General features: G+C 34.0%; 1 protein-coding gene across 2 annotated transcripts; it reads right to left on the bottom strand.

The window, feature by feature from the left end:
* Nucleotides 1–2: 2 nt before the first annotated feature.
* On the bottom strand, nt 3–10,280 carry LOC114727959 (probable manganese-transporting ATPase PDR2). Of its 2 annotated transcripts, XM_028914751.1 has the most exons (21): nt 10,161–10,280; nt 9,527–9,828; nt 9,341–9,433; nt 8,581–8,762; nt 8,253–8,325; nt 7,996–8,168; nt 7,722–7,893; nt 6,880–6,984; nt 6,668–6,778; nt 6,476–6,562; nt 6,202–6,384; nt 6,040–6,090; nt 5,837–5,962; nt 5,411–5,490; nt 4,420–4,528; nt 3,553–3,681; nt 3,209–3,274; nt 3,041–3,112; nt 2,564–2,715; nt 1,972–2,200; nt 411–1,523 (listed from the first exon to the last, which is right to left on the bottom strand). In XM_028914751.1, the coding sequence occupies exons 2-21, from the start codon at nt 9,773–9,775 to the stop codon at nt 411–413; spliced, it is 3,555 nt and encodes a 1,184-aa protein (XP_028770584.1). In that variant the 5' UTR covers nt 9,776–9,828; nt 10,161–10,280. The 2 variants fall into 2 exon arrangements, with proteins under 2 accessions (XP_028770591.1, XP_028770584.1); XM_028914758.1 differs by lacking the exon at nt 10,161–10,280 and having other exon boundaries at nt 3–1,523; nt 9,527–9,775.
* Between the last annotated feature and the right edge of the window lie 4,090 nt (nt 10,281–14,370).

Raw genomic sequence — 14,370 nt, 5'->3', positions numbered from 1 at the left:
AATTTTAGATGAAGGAAAAAACTGTTTCATGTTAACAATTGCATGCTCATAGATAACAAAGTCATGAATATTTTCCATCGTATCTGCAGTGTCGCGTGTCAGATATTGAAAATAGGGGTCCTACTTCCCAAATATCAAAAAAGAAGGCACTACAAAGATATCTCAACTTCTGATGAGGGCCGGCGTCCTAAAATCCATACTTCGCGCCCAAGAATAATTTAAATTTTTTTAACATGAGACAAAATTCTCTAATCTATAAAATGGGAACAGAGAAAACTGAAACACAACTATATCAAAATTCATCATGATATTTCCTACTGCCAAATGGTTTCGCCAGTAACACCTCTTAGTTCAGTCATCAATGCACTGCCTAAGGTAAATCTCTGTTTCTCACGTTTCCGTTAACCTACTCAGACGCGTTTCTTATTTTCAAAGCCGGATGCAGCAAGACGTTGGCGTTTCTTCCAAGCTGGAATTTTACCAGGGAAAGCCCACCGTAATAGTCTCTCCCATGAATAGCAGGCCAAAAACATAAGAGCAGCCCAAATCAACAGTTTATCCCTTAATCCCTCTGGCAGTGGCACCAGCTTCAACCAGTCATTCAAGTCTCTGAATAGATCCGATGTGATCACTGTGAAGAAGACAACGGCAGCAAAGAGGGCATATCGGAATGGTTTGTTTTCAGAGATGCTCTGGTTGAAAGGATGACCCATATAGTTCACAGCAAAAGTAGCCACCTGAAGCATCATGCTCACCATGTAGGAAACAGTATTCACTAGGTTGGGATGAAAATCAGAATCTACTTCAATGCATTCCTCAGGCATGTGTTTCTCAGCCTCTTTAACAGAGGAAATCAGAAAAAACAGGTGAATTGCAAATTGTCCTAGGAGGGAAAGAAAGACATAAGCACAAAAGATATTGGGGTGAGGACGTTCAGCTGAAAGTGTAGGAAGAGGGCGGGCATGTGAGATGAAAAGGAAGAAGGCAGCAGTAAACACTCCGCTGATTGTGGCTTGCACATCACCAAGCTTGACACCATCCAGGTACATGACACTTAACACATATGCAGTAGCAAGGCAGTTGAGGCCAAGAATTTTGAACATCTGGAGGGTAGTCACAAGAGTACTGCGACCTTGACGAATTATGTCAGTGGTGGGAGCAACAGATGCATGCTTTGCAGTGAAAGGTGATGCCATTGAGGCATCACCAAGCTTTACTACAGGAGCACTGCGACCATCTCCATCCTCATTAAGCTCATCCAACATTTTCTTAAGCTTTTGTTTTTGCATTTCTGCAGCTGTCAGATGACGGTTACTTGAGTGGCTAATGGAATCTGATCGTGAAGCACCCTTGGCTTTTGAAGTGCCTTCTCCGCTAGAGCCAATAGGTTTTCCAGATGAATCAAGTGCAGACTTAGATTTCTTTGGCTTGTTAGATTTTGTACCTTCTTCCTTGGACAAGTCCGAAGAGGAGCCTCCACTTTTTGGAGGTATTGCATTCAGAAGAGCAACCCCTACATGGGCCTGAAACAGAGAAGTTAGCCTCTTAATAGTTGCTGTTACCTTGCCATGGTAAAAGATGCAAAGTGGCAAAAACCTAAACAACCATACCAACTGAAGACGCAAGACTTAACAAGGGTCAAAAGGGTTAATGATACCAATAATAACATATCAGCAACAATTGAAGTTGCAAGACTAACCAAGGGCCGAAAGGGTTAATAACATATCAGGATCCAATAGATCCTGGAAAAACATGGCTGTATTTAAGCTGTTACCACTAGCCATCTATATCACTGATAAAATGCATTTTCACTCAGACTTCAGCAAATAAATGAACCAAAAAGTCCATCATATTGGTAAGTACGCAAGCTGTAATGTCATAACAGGTTGCAATAAAAAATTCAACTGAGCGAGCTCAATATTCAGAAAATATAGGAGTTATCGGGTATACTATTATTAAACACAATATTACCTGCTTTAAAGCTCCAACATCATTTGTTCCATCTCCACACATCAAAGTTATCCTTCCTACTTTTTTGAAAGTGGTCATTATGAGTTCTTTCTGTTCAGGAGCCACTCTAGCAAACACCTTCACGTATGGAATGACCAGTAAACTAGCAGAAGTTTGTTCCAACATCTCAATGCAATCACCTCCAATGCAGAGATCATGAGTCTCTGACAAAGATTCAACCTCCTTCACACTGAAATCAATTATATATGTTAACCAGCGACTTAAGTTCAACAATATGAAACCAGTGAAGGCTATTTTATGAAGAACCTTGAAAGGCTCTTATTTGTGAGGGACAAAAACTGAAACCAATTCTATATGTTAATCAACCTAGAGATTTTACTAAAACAAGAACAATAACACAGAATCACAGAAGAGGAGAGCAAGAACTAAGTTCAACAATCTGAAAGCAATGAAGGCTATTTTTATGAAGAACCTAATTCATAAAGATCTTATTTGGGAGGGGCAGAAAGATATTAGTTTAGTTTTTAAAACAAAAAAAAAAAAAGGAAAGAATACCAGTAATGTAACCAGAAAACAGAGAATTTGAAGTTACCTGTAGGGGACTATTTCAGACTCATCGGGAGACATCCAGTTATACCCTTCACTATGACTTGCTGGACCAAGAATCAATGTCGGTTTTGATATTATATGCACTTGACTAGCAACATGGCAAGCTGTCAAAGCTTGATCACCAGTAATCATAACCTATAAATGTTTAGAAGATATTCTTGTAAATTGATAGTCACTACTTAAAAAGAGTTTATCAACCCAAAAAAACAAAACAAAAGAAAGAAAGAAAGAAAAAAGATAGGAAAAAAAATCTTGAACTTGTAAGCCTGGGATCAAATCAGGTAGAGCAAAAATTTTCACCAAATTGTTCCTTGCACATATTAGCTTGGGAAAGCATTTAGTTTTAAACTCTTAAACTCTTGAGTCTTTTCTAGAAGCAGAAACTTCCATCTTTCTTGCAACAGAGGGGAAAAACATTTTCCTTGGGGCCAGAAAAGCTCATCCGAATGGGCATGCTTACCAGGTCATGTGACGATCCGTTCAATTCAGATAAAATTGAGGCTGAATCCGATCTAATAGGACAATTAAATACCTAGGTTGTGTCAACATTAAGCACTGTGTCAATGAAAAGGAAAACTCTCAAAATTAACTTAAAAGCATCGTATGAAGAAGGTGATTCATTGCTTACCACAAATCCTGCAAAAGTAAGACCACTCTCCACTATATCCCTATCCAAGCCTCTAGCTTCACTGACCTTCATGCATTCAGCGAATTATAAGCAACAATTTAAAATACATGCATATGTTAAATCGCACATTAAAATAGACAAATGCATGAGCCTCTATTTTGAAACCCCCCTCCCAAAAAAAAAATCTAGTATAGGATTGTGCCCAAGAGCTGAGGTCCTTTTTTGTCCTTTTCAATACTCAAAAGAAAAGAACTTTGATCATCATTCTTGTTCCGATTTGCATTATCATGTGGGATGGAGGAAATTAGTGGTAAAGAAGAAATGTCAGCCAAGAGAATTCTTACTGTCATGTCAGGAAGAGACTTATAAGCAAGGGCAAGAACACGAGAACCCTGACGTGTATATTTTTTGTAGGTCTCAACATACGACAGTGGTATATCGGTAAGCCTATCTTGAATAATTTCTGGGGCACCCTGAAACAATTTACAAAAGAATTGGCACGCGCACGCACGAGTTTTCGCTTCTGATCAACAATTCCAAAAGTGACAATGAAAAGGCACATAAAATGATTCAAGAAGTATGCAACAGCTTTTAAATGTAGACATGATATTGGTCAATCATAAACATCTATAACAGATGTTCACAACAAAAAGCAGTCGGGCAAAATCAATTGAGCCAACTGCAATTTCCAGGCTCCCAAAAAGAAGTTAAGAGAATAAAAATCCCATGGCAACGGTTACAAAGTCTAGTCACCATTTGGAGGTGTGGTATAATGTATCTGTCAAAAGCCGAACAAAAATATATAAATAAGCACAACTAATCATAACAAGTAATGCAGGATTAAAAAATAAAGATATTGCTTATTTTAATCCTTAAACGTATTTTATTGTGTGGGATACATCTGGGTTTGTTATTGATTATATTGGGTTATTTGACAATAACGTTATCAATGTGGACGGTTGGGTCAACACACCCATCATAAATATTTTCCAAAGACATAACAAGAAAAGAACCAATATGAATGTGCAAAAAATGCAGGAAACAAAATAAGCAATTCCTCTGTAACCAAAAACAAATACAAACACATACCCCAAAGATGATGATCACAAATTAAGCTTGTCAAGGTATTATATCAAGAAGGACCTAACTGAGTACATTGCATGAGCTGAAAATTTTAAATTTCAAAATCCATTACTTGGCAACAAACCAACCTTCACAAAGGCCAAAAACTCCTCTTGAATGCGAACAACAACTGCCATTCGTTTTAAGTGAGATGCAAAATGGTGTCGCTGAACAATTTGGACAGGATTGCCATTACCCCTGCACATAAGGTGATGAGTGGAGGAGGAAAGGAAAAGAAAGGAAAAAAAAATATAAATGTTATAGAAATATGTGTAACATCCGTTTCCTTAACAAGTGCAGTATCTTTCAATGTCGTAGATACGGCATCCCTGGTATATAGACATATTTTGACAAGACCCCAAACACGCCAACTTTGATTTATCAGAGGCCGAATAAGAGAAACTTAGTTAATGTTTGACTTGGTCTTATTTTATTTAAATTCTTTTTAGGATTATGGAGTCAGTTAGCACAATAATAGGACTACTGAGTCAGTCATGGTCCACTTTGCTATTCAGTTTTCTCGTTTTCATTGTGATCCCGAGAAGTAGGAATATTCATTTGTTTTATGTTTATTGCAAGTGTCATTCAACTCTATAAATATGTTAGCCTCTTCTTTAGCTAGCATATGAGTGAAATACAATTTGAGTTCATTATTTCAGAGATTCTCTTGGGCCATTTTCTCTGCTCATAGTGAGATACTTACTGTGAGGGAGAGATTAGAGTGAATTCTTTATTTCTGCCTGTCTTATCTTTTTTTTTTTTTTTTAAATGTTTGTTGCAAGTGTCATTCAACTCTATAAATATGTTAGCCTCTTCTTTAGCTAGCATATGAGTGAAATACAATTTGAGTTCATTATTTCAGAGACTCTCTTGGGCTATTTTCTCCGCTTATAGTGAGATACTCACTGTGAGGGAGAGATTAGAGTGAATTCTGGCAATGTTCAAATGAAGTGAGTCCAATGCCGGTTCAATATTAAACCAAACTTCACAGGTATTAGCCAGCAAAAGAAAATTGTCAATTGAAATAATACAGAGGAAAGTCGGAACTAAAATTTAAAATAGCAGCAACGTTTTACTTACTTTTTTGGAACAGCCTTCTCATCAGATTTATAACTCCAATCAATTCCCTTGAGTGCTGCCTTCTCAAGAGGATCGCCAACCTTTAAGACATTATAGATTTGTGAGAATATAGTCTGGATCAAATAATGGAAGACAGCATGAAGGTAGCAGAATGCATGTCCTTCTGATTCTTTAGAAAGGTTCATGAGGAACCATTGTGCATGATAATAATCAAGCAGAGTATGTCAACTAGAATCACGGGGGGAAAAGATATGAAAAGATTCCATTGCTAATTTGTATCTCCAAAAATGGCCGCTTTTACCTAAGATATATTATTAGCATAACATTCAAGAAACTACATCCAAATCAATCATCCACATGCCACTGAAGGGGAAAGGAAACAATGATGACCATACAAGGACTTGGCTTTCAGAAACACAGGCATACCAGCTTATTATCAACAAGCACCAACGCATGACAAGAAGCCAGAATTTCTACAGTACGAGCGGGCACTTTATTCACATCAGATTCTAATTCAGTAGACCCTGCCACCCCAACAACTCCAGAGAACTCCTACAATGCAGCAGAACAGTTAGTGAGCAAAACAAGGTCTCAAAAGAAAATTGAATGCCATAAAGAGATGCAGTTACCATGTCATCAGAAGTAAGTGTTCCAGTCTTGTCAAAACAACATATGTCAACCTAGGACAAGAGAGGCACAATAAGTCTGAATGAGCAATGTCCAAGATATAATCTGCGTAATGAAGTTAATAATGAAAGAACAGACGGTAATAGCTGTCTTCATCCAGGTACCTTGCCAGCAAATGGTATTCTGAAAGGTTCTGTACAAAATATTCCACGCCGAGCCAGGGCAATTAGGGAAGTATTAACTGCTATTGACAATTCCATGGGTAACTCCGGAGGTATCACAGAAGTAATGATAAGTGAACAGCTTAGTATAAGCTTATACTTGCTCCTCGTGGGATCTTCTAGCCCCTGTAATATACAACATACCAAACCAGATCACAGTTTATGACGAAGAACAATTCATGCCACAATTTATAATTCATCTGTAAGGAAGCATTACCTTAACAAGTACATAACCAGCGGCTATTAAAGCAAACACAACCAAGAACAAAATGAACAGCCCACTTTCCCAGCTATTGGCAGTCACCTATAATATATGCATTCAGAAGAAAGGAAACAAATTCAATATACACGAAGTGATAATCATAACAGCATAAAATACTTAGGCTTACTAAGGTATATATCAATTTACCCTTTCAGTAGAGAATAAGATTGTCCGCATCAGCTTTCCTTGACTAGTTTCAAATCCCGTTCTTAGAACAACAGCCAAGCAGCCACCATCAGGCGTTTTCAGTGGAAAAGTCTGACACCAACAAGAACGTTAATAGCAAAATAATAATGAAAGCACGGGCAACACCTCAAATCAAGGGGGGAAAAAACATAAATATCATAGTTCTAAAGCACCTTGTCTGGGGTGTGCTGCAAAATTTTAGTCCCACCAAATAAGACATGACTTTTATCTCGCCTAGCCGACAACTTCTCCTCGATGCCTTTACCGGCAATTGAAACCTAAGGATGCTCACTTGTAAATGAAAATCGTGGAAGAACATCATGACATAAAAGTTCCAGCCTCAAAGGCCAATAAGAGATGCCTTGAAATGGAGTGGTTAACTTGAAAGTTGTAATGATTTTTCATTCATGATGTTGTTCTTACCTAATATATATTATTCACAGTAAAAATGTTTGCAAGGGTAATAAAGAAATCACATTGTCAGACATCAGATACGTGCACAAACACTAGAATTGAATTTGGGGGGAAACCAAACTACCATGACTATCTATATTTTTAGACAGTGAATCTTTACAATGATAATACCAACATCTAACAAGAATTATCATTACAGAAGCGTTAAAGCAAAACAAAGCAAAACAGTAAACAAAACAAAGCACGGCCTTAGCAATAGAGAATAGCGGTCAGTCTATGACCAAAAAATACACAAAAAATTCATAAAATTCAAAATCACTAAATTCAGTTGTCAGGTCCCTGATTTTTTTTTGGGGGGGGGGGGGGAGTAAAAATTATTACTTTAGCCCTTTAAGATATGTAACCAGCATAAAAGCATTTCAGAAACCTAAAAACTTGGAGAAGTAACTACTGCCAACAAACCCTGCACTAACACACAAATGGAAAGCAAATCCAGAAATGAGACATAAAATAAGTGCCATCCCTTAAAAAAAAAGCGCTTAAAAGTCACAACATATTAGACATTTTAAATAGAGAAAAGTATTTCAGAATAGAGAAACACCTTCCACTGAGGAGTAGACTCGCCTGTGAGAATTGCTTCATTTGCAATAGCACTTCCAGCCAATATAAGCATGTCTGCAGGCACAGACTTCTCTTCTCCATTCTGGCCTGAAGAGCGTCCAATAGATACAACATCCCCAGGCAAGAGATCAGTGCCAGAGAGTTTTACCCACCTATAATAATTCAGAACAAAACACGTGTACAAGCAGCTTTAGAGACCATTCTGTTAAAACCCAACAAGAGCTCATGAACTTATTTAGAATGCAACAACATACTTGCCACAGCGATGTACCATTAAGGTCTGACTATCAACACTAACACGTCTCAACTCAGTTAAAGTCTTCAGCCGGCTTTTTGCCATAGTTGACTCAAACATAAACAGCATACCTAGAGTAAACAAACTGTAATACCAATATTCATCCAAGCACCAGAGACCCACACAGAAAACCTGTCAACATTTAGAAGATCAAAAACAATCAAGAGCTGCATGAAGATTAAGAACTAAAGAAAAACTTTAAAACCTTGAAAATACCTGAAATACAAAAAAAGGCTCCATGCAGTTCTCTTTCAACAACTTCTGAAATGTAGGCTGAGGATAATCAAATCTAGAAGACCAATAAGCACCATGTTAGACTAAGAGAAATCAATCAGGATGACATAAGATACGTATAACCATTTAAATGGAGAAAACACAGACAATAGAAATACAAAAGGCAAAACATTAGAGGGTAAGATTTAGCATTGGCAGTCATTAAATAAAAACAGCATGCACACAAGCATAAAAATTTAGCATCCAGCGTCAAGGGTTCCTGAGTCAAATGAAATTTACAAAAATGTAAACAACAAAAATAAGAACCTACACATTGCGCCCCCATTTCTCAGCGGCAGCAAGAACTTTAGCTTCAGTGCCATGGCCAGTACTTCTGAGATAATATCCAAATGTTTCCTTGGTAGGGTAAGAAAGCTTGCAAAACGTTCCATTCTCCTCTGAATAGACAAAACGTTGTTTCCTGAAGTCGAAGTAAATCTCTTCTGAATCCACCTGCGATGAAAAGTAGAACATGAACACCAAATAGTAACAAAGTACTAACCTCCAAATGAAAATAATGTTAAGCGTTTGAGAGGATGTTTAGTAGCATTTTAAAGTTCATGGGGTATACCATTATGTTTTGATTTGATGTCCATGTACCAATCTTATAGTTAGGCCATAGTTCATAGAAATAAAATATACATGATATAAGGATTGAAATAGGTCGAGGACATAAATAGCAATAACTAGACAGAAAGGTTCGTAAAATAAAAGCTGAGACTAGAATCATGTAACTTCTGCCTCTTATCATCCTGCAATCAGCATAACTTCCAAATTCAACATTTCCCATGTTCTTGTAATCCATCACTCCCCTATTGTTCTCTCTCTATCTATTTAGCTATCTATTCCATCAGTTATCATTTAATTGAGCTGTAACCCTAAGAAGGAGCCCATTGTATCTTGTGCCAAAACAGAAAAGTTTACTGTCAAGAGTTCTTCGTCATTATAGTGTTATATAAGTGATAAATGAATTATCACCTCCGATACAATAGAAATGACAATCAATAATTTGAAACCTCTCTGATACTTACTGTTTTCCGAAAATTAAGCGGAACAACTTCTTTAGAACCTGAGAACTGAGCTGGTGTTATTTTGCAAGCATCTGCATCGTGAATATTTTTAGCCTGCAGACCCAGAGAAGGATAAATGATAATATCTTGCAGTTTTGTCTTCATCAGTGTCTAAAATATTGGACCAGGCGTTGGAAACCAACATACCTTGCTGTAATGGGCAAAACATTTGAAATCAACCGACCAAACCGTAAACAACCAGGACAGAATGTGAAGTGCTACAAGGCCACCCAATACAATGGCAGCATCCACAAAGTCTAGGCTGGGAAGAATTGTTGTTGGCCACAGAGCATATATAATAACGAAAGGCCAAACATCCAAGCGCCATGGCAAAGGCCTCTTCCTCAATAAATCAACTCTATCCACCACCTTGCCACCTACTCTAAAACCTGACATTGCACCACCACCCGATAGACTTCTCTAATATGTATATCTATACCCAGTTTCTTCTGCTCAACAGAAACACCAAATACATAGAAAGTCATGAAACGACAATATTGCACCCGGTACAGTAAACTAAAGAAAGCATCAAGATAAATACATATAAAGTAGTTGGCAAATTGGGGCATTTTTTCTAACGATTAGGGTTTGAATAACAGCAAGCTTCTGAGATCATAAATTGGCGCCCAGATCCGATCAAAATCTCGCCTTTCCTTCCTCTCAAGATACATGATAATACTGACTTAAGAATTAAACAAAATTGCAATAATCGTAATTGTATTACACGATGGTTGACGACGGTGATAAAATGTAGCAGAATAGACGGAAAAAATTACTGTACCTGGATCAGAGAAGGCGGACAGAGCAAGTCGCTTGGATTAGGAATCCGATACTCGCAGCCTTCAGTACGAGCTGCCCCAAAAAGCTAAGCTTGCAGGCAAGCAAATGTTTTTTTCCCCCACTTTGCCTGCCTAGTTCCCAATAGCGCTGGATGTACTTCAGCTAAAAAGGTCTTTGGATACTTAAAAAAGTGATTCTCAGAATTATTTTTTTACAAATCGAAATAAACTCCTCTACATATTTATTTTATAGATCGTAAAATCACTTCTGAAACTATAGTTTAGTTCTCATCTAAATATTTCATAAGAGATGTTTTCGTGAGTCTAAAATCACTTTTCAAAATCACTTTTATCTAAATCGAGAAAAACTCTTTTATATATTTATTTTGTATATCATAAAATAAAAATAGTTTTAAAATTATGATTTTGTTTTCAGGTAGACACCAATAATTCGCTGTCAGACATTTTTCACGTCGCTGCTTATCTATTTGCTTTTTAAAATCAATTTTGATCTTGAGTGAGGTATGATCGTGCGCACACAATTTGATGCATTGAATGTAGCGTAAGAAATAAAAGTAAGAATTAACTCAGGTTACTCACTTTTCCAGATAACTCTCCGGATTGCTCTTTTGGTTTAATATAAAATTCTGTTTGATTTTTATTTTGATTCTAAATATAAAGCTTCAATATATTTTGTCTCTCATATTTATATATTTTTTTTTAAAATAGCCCTTCTAATAATGATAATTCTAGTCAATACAATTGATTAGTAAGGATATTTTAGAAAAGACAACACCTATTTAGGACAAATAACTAACTCAACTTACTTCTTTAATCTCCTCAAATTAGTCAATTAGCTCTTACAATTAGGACCAGAGATAGTAAAATAAACAACTAATACTTGGAAACAGTTAGAGCCGGGAAAACGGGTTGAGTCCGTCGGGCCGGCCTGTTTAAGTCAAGGGCCAGGCTTATATTTTAGAGCCTTGAAAAGGAAGTCGGGCTTAAAAGGACCAGCCCTGTAGGGCCGAAAAATAAACGGGCCGACCTGTTTAGACCCGCCATTTTTTTTAAATTTCTATTTTTTTCTTAACTTAAAAAAAGAAACCCTAACATTTTAGACATAGCATACTCTTAGTTTTACTTATCCTAACTGCTCACATAGATAGTATTCACAAAAAAAAAAAAAGAATCATTATAGTTGTGGGAAAAATAACCAAAAAAATGTGAAAATTGCGAAATTTAAAACTAGGCATATTCACAAGAGTTAATTAATCCGCAAGTCCTTATAGTTTCAACGAATTTTGAATCAGGTCCCTATAGTTTTTTTCTTTTTATTAAGTCCTTATACTTTTACCTTTTTTTAATTAGGTCCTTGTATTTATTTTTCTTTTAATTAAGTCCTTATAATTTCACTAAATTTTTAATTAGGTCCATGTAGTTTTAATTTTTATTTATTAATTAAATAGATTAATACTGAAATATAAAATATTAATAATTAAATTAAATTAATAATTATGTAATAAAAAAGTAATAGAATTAATTAATTCAGGAAAATTTTTTAGAACAATTAATTTTTTTGCTGAAAAAATTAAAATCATTATAATAATTCAATATCTTTAGAATATTATTGTTTATAAACTAATATTAAATAATATATACTATTTTATGTTTATATAATAGTACTATTAGAATTTAGGGATAATTAATCCACAGCTCCTTATAGTTTCAACTAATTTTGAATCAGGTCCTTAAAGTTTTTTTTCTTTTTATCAGGTCCTTATACTTTCACCTGTTTTTAATTAGGTCCTTATATTTATTTTTCTTTTTATCAAGTCCTTATAAGTTCACTTTATTTTTAATTAAGTCCCTGAATTTTTTATTCTTTATTTTATAAATTCTAATAGTACTATTATATAAACATAAAATAGTATATATTATTTAATATTAGTTTATAAACAATAATATTCTAAAGATATTGAATTATTATAATGATTTTAATTTTTTCAGCAAAAAAATTAATTGTTCTAAAAAAATTTCCTGAATTAATTAATTCTATTACTTTTTTATTACATAATTATTAATTTAATTTGATTATTAATATTTTATATTTCAGTATTAATCTATTTAATTAAGCTTATATTTAATTAATAAATAAAAATTAAAACTACATGGACCTAATTAAAAATTTAGTGAAATTATAAGGACTTAATTAAAAGAAAAATAAATATAAGGATCTAATTAAAAAAAGGTAAAAGTATAAGGACCTGATAAAAAGAAAAATAACTATAGGAACCTAATTCAAAATTCGTTGAAACTATAAGGACTTACGAATTAATTAACCCTAGAATTTATAAAATAAAGAATAAAAAATTCAGGGACTTAATTAAAAATAGGATGAACTTATAAGGACTTGATAAAAAGAAAAATAAATACAAGGACCTAATTAAAAATGGGTGAAAGTATAAGAATCTGATAAAAAGAAAAAAAACTATGAGGACCTGATTCAAAATTAGTTGAAACTATAAGGACTGTGGATTAATTATCCCTATTCACAAAAATATATTGTTATTTATAATTTGTCAAAACCTGTTAAAATACTGTATGTGTAATTTTTACTGTCTTTATTTGTTATTCTCCCATATTTTTTATACTTGAAATATAATTGATCAAAAAATCTTTTAAACTAAAATAAAGATCTATATCATTTTTATAGTTAGAAACAAATTTAGAACTAAGGATGATGGACTCTTTTCTTTTTTGTCAGTATGACAAATGATTATTCTTTATGTATATTATGTTTGTTAGTTAAACTTTTTTGTTAATTATTTATAATTAAACTAGATCATCCGCATTGTAATTATCTACTGAACTTAATGCTTATTTAGTTATTTATGTCTGTCCTCTATTTAGTTTGTTTATTCAATAGACTCTATTACACTGTGATATATGTTTAGACATGACGATGTTTATATACGTGAGTTAACTTTATTTATATTTATACCTTTTATTAGTAATTTTATTGTTTTATTTTTATTATTTTGATAAAATATGAAAAAAAAATTCAAAAATTTCATTTTAGTTAAAATGGCCAAAAGCCCACGGGCCAGCCCGAGCCTGTCATCTCACAGGCCGGGCTTAAAAAATGATTTATTTTTAAAACTCGGGCTTAAACAGGCCGGCTCGTTTAAGCCCGAGCTCGTGACGGGCCGGCCCGTTTTCCCAGTACTAGAAACGGTGAGGGAAAAAAGTAGAAAAAATTGCAAATAAAACTCCTGGATAAGTAAAATTGTGATTTAGAACCCTAAATTTGAAAAATAGCAAATGAGAATCCGGTTCTATTTTTGTAAATATGAAATCATGATAAAATGTCTGAAATGCCCCTCAGTCAAATGGCAAGTTGATTATGAAAAATAACAAGTTCACTTTAACGAATGACAATTTCAGTAGATCAAATCACAACTTGATTAAGGGTATGCCAAATGACGAGTTGATTATGAGAAATGACAAATTCACTTTAGTAAATGACAACTTCAATAGACCAAATCATAATTTGGCTGAAGGGCGTTTCAGACATTTTACCCACATTTTATATTTACAAAAACGAGTCCGGGTCCTCATTCGCTGTTTTCCAAATTTATAACCCCAGATCATAATTTTACATATTTAGAGGTCTTTATTTACAATTTCTCCAAAAAAGTAAGACATGGAGTGGCATTTTAAGAATGTTGTGAAATTATCCATATATCATTAAGAAAAAACAATGAATTTCAGTGCGAAGTGAACTAATAAGATCAAGAACTCATGCATATAGTTTAGATTTAATTTGAATTTAAATGCTTTAGATTATATTTTATATTTTACTTTCATCCTTTTAAAAGTTATTTTAATGTGAATATGATCTAGAATAAAAATAACCTCTTAACTGTAAGTTTTTACAAAAAAATAATTTTTTATTAATAACATCATTAGATGAAAATTTTAAATCTAAATCATTAAACTTATATTTAAATTGTAATTTTTTTGTTTTTAATATAAGACCTAATTAACTAATTTAAGTATATTAAGGATGTTAGTTAAGTTAGTTAATATGATATGTGTTTTTCTAAAACACCTAAGTGTCTTTATTAATTACCTTCCTTCCTCTCCTATTTGATTATTATCACAGGAATATCAATAAAGTTAATTTTAAAAAATTAATACATATATAAA

This window comes from Neltuma alba, unplaced genomic scaffold (assembly GCF_004799145.2).
Source record: "Neltuma alba isolate B1F8T4 unplaced genomic scaffold, ASM479914v2 tig00002446_pilon, whole genome shotgun sequence".
Taxonomy (NCBI): Eukaryota; Viridiplantae; Streptophyta; class Magnoliopsida; order Fabales; family Fabaceae; genus Neltuma; species Neltuma alba.
The sequence above is the reverse complement of the archived record's forward strand: the minus strand, read 5'-3'. Positions and strand labels throughout refer to the sequence as shown.